This window comes from Lonchura striata, chromosome 20 (genome assembly GCF_046129695.1).
Source record: "Lonchura striata isolate bLonStr1 chromosome 20, bLonStr1.mat, whole genome shotgun sequence".
Lineage (NCBI taxonomy): Eukaryota > Metazoa > Chordata > Aves > Passeriformes > Estrildidae > Lonchura > Lonchura striata.
The window spans coordinates 7,968,546-7,978,279 of NC_134622.1; the positions used below are offsets into that span (position 1 = coordinate 7,968,546).

Here is a 9,734-nt window from a genome sequence, read left to right on the forward strand (position 1 = left end):
AAGCCGGAAGAGGGGCCCGGGGCCGCGGCCGGGGGCGAGGGGGGGAGCGGCGGCGGGAGGGCGGACGGCGAGAAGCGAGGGACACGTTTGGTGCGGGGGAGCCGGTGGGACGGCCCCTCACAGAGAGCCCCTCACCATGGCGCCTCACATCAGTCCCTGACAGCGACCCCTCACACGGACCCTTCTCACAGGGACCCCTCTCGGCGGCCCCTCACACTGATCCCCTCACGGGGACCCCTTAAGCCGGCCCCTCACAGGGACCCCTCACAGGGACCCTTTACATGGACCCCTTATCCAGCCCCTCACACGGACCCCTTTCACAGAATCCCCTCTCGGCGGCCCCTCACACGGACGCCCTCACAGAGAGCCCTCACACCGATCCCCTCATATGGACCCTTCACAGGGACCCCTCACATGGACCCTTCTCACAAGAATCCCTCTCAGCAGCCCCTCACACCGATCCCCTCACATGGATCCCTTAAACCGGCCCCTCACAGGGACCCCTCACAGGGACCTCTTGCACAGATCCTCACACTGGCCCCTCACACAAACCCCTCTCACCGGCCCCACTTGCCAGCCCTTCACAGGGACCCCTCACACCCACACAACCCCGGCTCCAGAACATTCCCCCCTCACACCCCTCACACCCACACAACCCCAGCTCCAGAACATTCCACTCTGTCTGCAGTCCTTGCCCCCCCCGCCCCGAGGAGCATCAGTGCCAGGGGCTGTTTGTGGCACAAGCTCGTGTCAGTGCCAGGGGCACAGGCTCTGGTGTCACCCTGGGTGAGTGGCACCCATCCGGAGCACCCCCATCCTGCTGTCCCCAGCTCTATCTGCATTCCCTGTGCTGCAGAGCAACAGGAGGGTTTGGGACAGCTCTCCACAGCTGCTGGTGTTGAGACCAAGTGCCCAGGAACATGAGGTGGCACCACTATGGCACCTTGAGGGACTTCCCTGAGCGCTGGTGGGTCAAGGACATGCTCTGGATCACACTTCAGATCAGGCTGCAGAATTCTCCTCTTCGGGAGCCGCCCGCTCCTCTGAGAAGAACACTGGTGTCTCAAATTGATTTACAGCACACAGTGTTTATTGATAGTATTAGTAATGGACTATTCCAAGGCATGATGAAGCCTCAAGAGCTTGCCAGGACCTTGAGAAAAGTGCTTGAGTGGCACATTTGTTGGGGGAAGGGATGGATGGAGGTGTTTTCCACCCATCATGGCGCTGGAGCAATCACACTGGACCTTCACTGTGTGTCATTGAGCACTTGGAGCTGCCCCAAGCCCTGGTGAGCCATGGAGACCGGAGGTGCAGCAGCAGTGCCGAGTGCCAGGCAGCTTTTGCCCTGGCAGGAGAAGCTGAGATGCCCACAGGATCATTGGGAAGGGACAGAGAGTTGAGTGGCCACCACCCCAATGCCCTGTGGAAAGGCACTGCAGGACAGAAAGCAGCTGTCAGCCCAGCACCTCACTTTATTTGTGTGCATCAGCATCACAATGCAGTAGAGATTCCTCTGTAGACTGATCCACAACCCACATGCCTGACTGCACATGCATTCCTTGTTGGAATAAGCATGGAGGGAAAGGAGACATCATCTCATGCAGCCCACCTGCCTCAATGGTGCTCCAAGGAAAGGTTCCCAGTGACCAGTTCTAACAGTTCTGATCCTCTAAGCAGCAGCTTAGGATCAACAGATGCAAAGAACCACTTATATTTTGAAAAACATATAAACTTGATCCCAGAAAAACTGTTTCAGTGCTTTATCTCATCATCTCACAAAATGGCTTTGGTTGACCATTAGAAATTACATTTTCTGCGTGTTCTTTACCTGCAGCAAAATGAACAGAAGAAACGAAAAATCACCTCCTAGAAGAAAAAAACCACAAGTAAGTTGAATTCATCTGGGCTGTGTTCATCTCCCGGAAAGCAGGCTGAGGATAGGATATCTGGGTTCTTTGCCTTCCAGTGGTTACATGCAGGGGTAGCCAGAGCCCTGGGATGGCCAGGGAAGGGCAGGATTTATCTGTGTCCTGTCATGTTCCCAGGGTCCCCTCTCTGCTGGGACAGGAGGTGTGGGCTGATGTTCACCAGCCAGAGCGAGATCTGGGCAGGTTTATCATGCTGAGTGAACTTTTTCAGGTTCTGCTAATTTTAAAGATGGAATTCATTTGGAATAAGTGTGAATAAGCAAATACTTACAGAGATGTTTCTCTTGATTTCTTGAAGCACTGAAAAGAAAAGAAAAGAAAAGAAAAAAAGCAGTCCTGTTAGCGTTCATGTTTCCTGGCTGTGGGGATATTGTTACAAATATTGCAAGTACGTAATGCCTTCCACATGAAATATCTAACACTTGATTTATCTACTGGTAATTCTAAAGCAGGAGGTAGTTTGTAGACGTTTTCTAACAGTGAAAAGCAATATTATGAAATAGAATAGAAAGGTAGAAAAAAAACAGGTCACTGCAGCCAACAATACTATTTTTTTCCTATGAAATTAGAACTTTACATACCTTAAAAAATTTATCTTTTCGAGCCACAATTCCAAAAAGTACTGTGATTGTAACCACCACAACAGCAGCAATAACAGCCTCCTTGGGAAAAACAGGTTTTTTATCTGTCAGGAAAAAAGAAGTTCGATATGTGAGAAATTCATGCAGTCATATAACCTAGAATATTTCACAGGACTGTGGAAAGATATTTCTTTTCCCACAGCTGTCACTGCTGAGTTAACTGTTGCTCTCCCTGCTGTCTGCATACTGACTCTGTGTGTTAGTCCCCTGGAGAAGAGGGAGCCTGTATTTTAGTGAACTGAAGAAGGATTGAAACATCAGCTCCTGAAGAAGATTCCCCAGGCACTGTTGTGCTCAGAAATAAGGCTGTCCAGAGGTACCACTGACACAGGTAACATTGCTTCCCTCCCTGGGCCAGGAGGACAGAAATGAAAGGGGTCTGGACAGAGGTGATTTAGTGTCACCTGTCTGAGCCCTGAGCACTCAGCCCCTGTAGCCACCTCTGGAGCACAACTTCTCTTGCCTTAAGCAGCTCTTTGGGCATGACAGAATCCTGTGGTCACAGTAAATGCTTCAAGACCTGAGGTGCTTTAAACCACACTTGAATGTGCCTTGTCAGCGTGGAAAGAGCAGCAGTGGGATGAGCCTGCCCCGGGTCACACTTGCCAAATGCTTTTGAACAACAGGTAGAGCAGGGCAGGCCCTTCCTGGAGCTCCTAGCTGTTGCTGTGCCCTCAGAAATCCATACAGGGAATTTACCACACTCCACTTACACTTCGTAATACAAATGGATTGTCATAAAAGATAACAGAGAATTATTTGTAAAGCTTTTTTTATCAGCAGCAGCCTTGTTACCTTCAACTATGAGGTGGAAATCCCTTGTCCCATTCCCCAGGCGTGATTCCACCACGCAGGTGTAGGTCCCGTTGTCAGACTTCTGCACTTTTCTGATGGAGAGCTGAAAGACCTCACTGGTCTGGTACAGCTCGTGGTGACTTTGCTGCAGGGTCAAGCTCTGGTTGTCCTTTAACCAGGTGCTTTGGGCTTGAGGGTTGGATTTGGAGTTGCAGGTCAGAGTAACATCTTTCTCTTCTTCCACGTGGAGGGTCTCCTCTCCACTCAGCTGGGGAGGGACTGTGCACAGGAATGCAGTTCAACGGGTCATTAATAATGCTGCTCATAGAATCACAGAACCATTTAGGTTGGAAAAGTCTTCTCAAATTGAGTCCAGCTGTTAACCCAGCACTGCCAGGGCCACCACAAAACCATGTCCCCATGTGCCACATCTACACATCTTTTAAATCCCTGCAGGGATGCTGTCTGCACTGCTGCCCCGGTCAGCCTATGCCAGGACTTGATGACTCTTTCAGGAAAGGAATTTTCTTTAATACCCAATCTAAGCCTCCTCTAGTACAACTTAAGGCTATTTCCTCTTACCACTTTTTACCTGGGAGAAGAGACTGACCCCACCTTGCTCCAACCTCATAGAATGCCCACATTTAAGTTCCTTTCACACATCCCTCATGCTCCTTGTTCAGTGGTCTAACACATCACAGTAGTGCAGCCCTTCCTGGTCCCTTGGAATGAGGAGGGCAGTCAGTGGCAGAGACTGTCACTCCAGTATTTCCTCTGCCCTGACTTGTATCCTTGGGAAATAATCTAGGTGGAGGCAGGGACATATCCAGAGTATCTTCCTTAAGGGCCCACCCACTCCTATAAAAGAGGCCTTAGATCAGCCATAAGCACCACTGTGGGAAGGGAGTGTCTTATCACGTGAGTTATCTCCTCCTAAACGCATTTTTTCTGGGTGAAGACAGCGTACAAGGGTGCAAAACACCGCCCAGACAGAGCAGCTCGGCCCACGACTCCCACCCCAGGCATTCCACACAGGAATCTACCACGGCCACTCACACTGCACATCCAGGATCACAGACACCTTCACGGACTTGTCCCGTGCCAGCCTGCATGTGAAGGTGACTCCGTTGTCAGACTCGTTGACGGGGGATATGCAGATGTTGCTGATGTTCACTTTATTGCCCTCTTTCAGACCCACTTGCCCATCTCCGCGGTACCAGAGCAGCTCCTCGGCCTGGCTGCTGTTGTGTACGAGGCACGAGAGGGAGATGGCAGGGCTGAGCCCTGTAGACAGGGTGAAGTCAGCAGCGTGGTTATTTACAGACAGTTCCAAACCTGCAGAAGAAGCAGGACAAGAACATTTAAGCATCCTAAGGCATATTCTTCCCACAAAAATCTGCCCTGCTCACTTCTCCGGGCCTCCACCTTGGAGGAGGGATGAGACTTTCAGGTTTCAATTTAACAGCTATTTTCAGGTGGAATGTTAGTTTTTGAGACAAGAACCTGTCTTCATCTCAAAGCTCCCTCCACAGTTATTTAAAATAAAAATCAGGCTTTTGCAGCTGACTGCCAGAACACCAAAGCCTGACCTGGGACAACAAAATGAAGCCAGGACACCCAACAAAAGGCCATTCCCATCCCATCACCCTCCTGCTGCCAATCACTGCTGCAGCACCACCGTGCTCACTGTTTGATATTCTGATTTTCAGTTGGAGCAGGATGCCCTTGGGAGTATAAATGAGTTAATCAGCCCCTCAGCTGTATCCTGACTGTCGCAGAGCTGCAGTTTGTCAAAGGTACAAACCTCAGGACATACTAAATGAGCAGCCAGTATGGGAAATAAATTATTGTAATGGGATTAAACTCGCTACTGCAGCTTGGGCCATAGGATAATGAATGAAAAATATAGCTCAGATTATAAAGGTATTAAGGTCCTGTGACTATAAAGAAGTCTGAAGGTCCCTGTCTGAAGGTGTTCCCTGGTGGCCAAACCTATCACAATTCTCACTGCTTAGAGCAGGCTTGGAAACTGTGGCCTCATCATCCCTGCTGCAATAATGCTGGAAAACACTGATGCCTCCCCATTCCTTTCTCTGCTACTCTCAAACCAGAGGTCAGTTTTCAGACAGTCCTGTGAGGATGACCTCCAGAACACTCAAAATGCTGCTGTGGCACTTCACACAGCCCTGGGCAGTTTCAGTAATTGGTGTGATGGGGCTTGAACGAAGCCAGGATGGATTTTTCCATTGCTTACCTGTGGCCACACATGCCAAGAAGGAAACAGCAAGGACAGGCGCTCCGTAGGGGATGGTGAGGCTGCGTCTCTGCGCCATCTCGGAGCAGAGCTGGCTCTGTTGGAGAGAGGGTCACAGCACTGCTGCCTCTGCTCAGGGCTCGCAGGGGTTAATCCCTGCAGCCACCAGACACCCCAGGGAGAGCCCCCACAGCGGGCACAGGGTCACCAGGAAATAAACTGAGTCCATTGTTGCAGGGCATTTTTCAGTTCAGAGCAGATTCAAGGGGTTTTTATGTCTCTAATCTCCATTACATGAGTTTGTTGTCCCTGATCACCTGTCAGTTTGGGGAACCCTCTTTGGATCAGGTAGCATTGGACTTACCTTGGGAAGAGTCCCTGGAGAGGCTGTTTCTTCTGGGAAATGCACAGTTCTTTCCCCTCCTTATTTATAGGGTCTGAATTTTAATATTTTATGATCTTTCAGTAAGAAGTGAGCCTATAAAATGGGTTCAAGGCCTCGTTCAATTCCTGGATTTCTGAGCTCCCACAAGACTGAAGTATTTGCTGGGCTCTGCTGGCTGTTTTATGAGACTTTCTGAGGCAATGAGTAACTAATGAGAGAGTTCCTGCATCAGCCATAAAGACTTTCAGCCAAAAATAATACCTTTTTTCCCCCAGCTTTCTTTGTGTTCACAGCACTATTTCAAGCCACAGGGATTTTATCCTAGATTATCCTAGAGCAGGAGCAGACTCCCATTTGTCCCTTTCTGCCCAAAGCTCCACTGCCATTTCCTCCTTTGAGTGGAAAATGAGAAAATTCACTGATTCAGACTTTGAACTGCATGTTGGCAGAGGAGAGAGCTCACCAATGTGTACCCCCAGGTTGCTCTTGTGCTTAGCTCAGCCCTGGGCACCCCCCAGCACAGAGCAAGGGGGTCTGTCCTAGCTGTCCCCTCTGCTGGGACATCTGTGCCCAGGCCGTGTCCATAGTTTGGCTATGTGGAAATCTGTCTGAGATTGCTGTTTGCACCTCAGCAGGGTGACTGACGTGGTCACAAAGCACGGGGTCCTCGCAGCCTTCAAACGTGTTGTCACTGCTGCCAGTGTCCCTGCAGGCTCATCACTCATCAGGAATGGGCTCAGCAGAGCCATAAAGTGCATTTCACGAGCAGGAGGAGCCCGGGATGTGTCCTTGGTGTTTTCTTGGCCTGTGGACGCCGTGTCCCAGCTCAGTGACACAGAGGTGGGCAGGGAAGGCTCCTGCTCTGGGGCTGCTGCCTGCACACACAGCACAGGAGCACACAGCACTGCTTATTTCAAACAAGGGTCACCTTTGAGTGTTTCTTAATAGAATTCTTTCTGTGTTTATTGGTTTACCCTTAAAACCAACAGGGAATCATTCTTGGTTTAAAAAGTATACGTGCACAAAACTCCCTTGAAGAGAGAGTTCTCAGTCTCCCTTCTAGAAAACTGTCCTGTCCTTGTAGAATTCAATTAAATGTTGACTTACGATTCAGTTCAAATTTTAATCCAAATGCTCTTCCTAGGAGTAAAGTGATTCCTGTGGTTTGGAATTAAGCTGAGTTGAAATAGAAAAGGATTCAAAGGAATGGACTGGGAAATGGCTCATATTCTCCCACCACAACGTGAGCCAAGGGCAGGAAAGTGAATCCTGTGCTCCCTCTGGTCACTGCACTGCACTGATTGACACTCTGGAGAAGAAGGAGGTGGCTTGGACTAAGTATGATGTATAGAAGGAAAGGGTGGGTTTTGGGAGTTTTAATGTAGAAATGACAGCAGGGGAAAAGATTGCCAGGCAACAGCTGTTCTGGGGGGGCTTTGTTATGATTTGAGGCCCAGCACCAGCTGGGACCTGGGTCAGATTCTGTCCCAGCAGGTCCATGACAGGCAGTGAGGTGAGCTGAGGTTCATCTGCAGCAATGGCAGCGTCCTCTTTTGCAATGGACTCAGGATCTGCTGAAGGAAGAGGGACTGGAAAATCAAGGTGTTACCTGGCCAGAGGCACTGAAAGGCAGCTGTTTAGACCAGGTAAGAATTACTTTCGCAATGGCTTTTTACACTTTTCTTTTCATACAGGGTGTAATTAATCTTGTGGGTGTCTAATTACTGAGGTCTAGAGTTTTGTGGGCTGCGTTCTCCACCTTTCCATTACGTTTTGGAGGGACGTAAACCTCATGTTCCAGAATACAAAGCAGTCACTAATGACTCAGACTGGGAGGAACCTCTTCAGGGAGGCGAGATATCCATAACTCTCCAAAGCAAGGGATCCAACCCTCACATTTGAGGTACTTGGATCTGCACTGCCAAGGCTGGATCAGACAGACCATGGGCTAGTGTCAGTAATCCACACCGGTTCCTGCTTGTCATCCTCATGGCAACACTGCACCAACAAACCCAGAATAAGACTGTTGTTAAATATGACTCTGAACAGCCTCAAAGGAATTAATTAATAAGCACCGGTCTATTCCTGGGTGTAATCCAAGCCTTAGAAACCTGAGCAGAGAAGATTTAGAACATGATAGAGATTGAGCAGAAGTTTTTTTTTCCATCGAGTCTCTTAACCTCCAACTTCAACTTCCCAGCAGTTGGGTTCTGCGTGGATCTCCTCAGTGCCTGCAGGAGCAGGGAGCACAGTTCCTAATCCTCCACACTCTCACTGGCAGATGAGATCTTGATTTATACTCAGCAGTTGTGAGGATTGATGGTCGCTCTTGGAGTCAGGGGCATGGCAGGATCTGCACAGACATGTGGAAATCCAGGGTTGTATCTATGGTTTTGTCAAGCAAACAAAGGCTGTAACGTGGCTGTAATCCTCCTCCAGAAAACACGTTTCTGCAATAGTGCCTGAGGCTCTGCTCTAAGGCTGCTCCTGTCTTCCTACTCCTTGTGGCTCCCCACATCTAATCCCTTCTTAATATGTGGTGCTACATATTTTGCAACATTTCCATTGTTGGAGGATTACCGTAACACCAAATGCAGCGCCTCTCCTTGCCAGATAACTGGGATGGAAACTGAGGCTGTCCGGGAATGCTGCTTGAACTTACTCAGCACTCCTGTTCCCTCCAACAAAACCTATTTTTCCAATGTTTTTATAAAACATTATGGAGGTGTGATGTGCCCTGATTTTTCCCAGCCTAGATACAGCATATTTCTCACTGATGAGATGGACAGATCTCAAGTATTTTTTTCATAAATTTCTTAGTAAATCTATTTTCTGATGATCTTTATATAAAGGTTCACATGCCGTGCCACTGAACACAGAGGAATGATGAATGAACTTTATCCTTGGGAAGGAATAAAAATAGTTAAAGAAGCACTAAACCAGTGAATATTGTGAAATTTTAAAATAAATTCAAATGAAAAATAGGCATTAATGAAGAAACAGATCCTGGGATGAATAAAGTGGAAGAGAAGCCCTCAGGAAGGTGAGGCTCCAGCACAAGTGTTGGACGTGGATGCCACCTGCTGGGTACCCACCCATGGAAGCTGGAGGGGAGCAAAGTCACCTGGGAGCAATGGGAACCGGCTGAGATCCCTGTGATCGCCTTGGCAGGAGTTCAAAGGCAGAAAATCCTGTAGAAAGCTGAAGCCACGCTCATGACTGGGGAGGATGTTAAACCTGGTGCCTGCTTCATGCTGATGGCAAGTACAGGACATTCCCGAGCAGAATTCCCAGAGCTCCTTCTCTTTCAAGACTATTCTGCCGTGGCTGCTCTACAGCCTGGACTTCAGATATTTTTGTCTACCTAGGAACTTTCATCACTAGTGGGATTTCTTGGAAGTGCTCTCTGCTGGAAAACCAAGTGGTGATTGGATCTTGTGAAGTGCTGCCAAACAATATTAGCAGTTTTAACTTCCCTGCTGTGGGGCCATCCCTCGCTCCCTCTGTGAGGAATCTGCAAGGACTGAGCTGCTCCATCTTTCCAGTTCATGGGGGACCATTTGCTGCCGATCTTCAGGAGAAAATCACATTCCTGCTCCATGATTGGAAGCACTGTCGAGTGTGGTGAGGCAAAAGCCCCAGCTCCTGAGTAACCACCTTTTTGAGTGCCACAGCACTGGCACAAGGCAGAGATGATGAGGAGGAGGGAGAGGAAGAGGAAAGGGAGA

At 49.1% G+C, this 9,734-nt stretch overlaps 1 protein-coding gene across 1 annotated transcript; it reads right to left on the reverse strand.

Annotated features, from left to right (window-relative positions):
* Positions 1–2,198: 2,198 nt before the first annotated feature.
* On the reverse strand, positions 2,199–5,700 carry TMIGD1 (transmembrane and immunoglobulin domain containing 1). The gene is made up of 5 exons (XM_021524991.3): positions 5,622–5,700; positions 4,424–4,702; positions 3,368–3,646; positions 2,513–2,616; positions 2,199–2,231 (listed from the first exon to the last, which is right to left on the reverse strand). Exons 1-5 carry the CDS (start codon positions 5,698–5,700, stop codon positions 2,199–2,201), a joined length of 774 nt encoding a protein of 257 aa, XP_021380666.1.
* Between the last annotated feature and the right edge of the window lie 4,034 nt (positions 5,701–9,734).

Excerpts from the sequence above, each read along its gene's own strand:
- TMIGD1 (XM_021524991.3), bottom strand. The coding sequence starts at position 5,700 with ATGGCGCAGAGACGCAGCCTCACCATCCCCTACGGAGCGCCTGTCCTT. Across the intron at positions 4,703-5,621 it reads CTTGGCATGTGTGGCCACAG|GTTTGGAACTGTCTGTAAAT; the intron begins GTAAGCAATGGA and ends CTTCTTCTGCAG. Across the intron at positions 3,647-4,423 it reads TGTGATCCTGGATGTGCAGT|TCCCTCCCCAGCTGAGTGGA; the intron begins GTGAGTGGCCGT and ends TCCTGTGCACAG.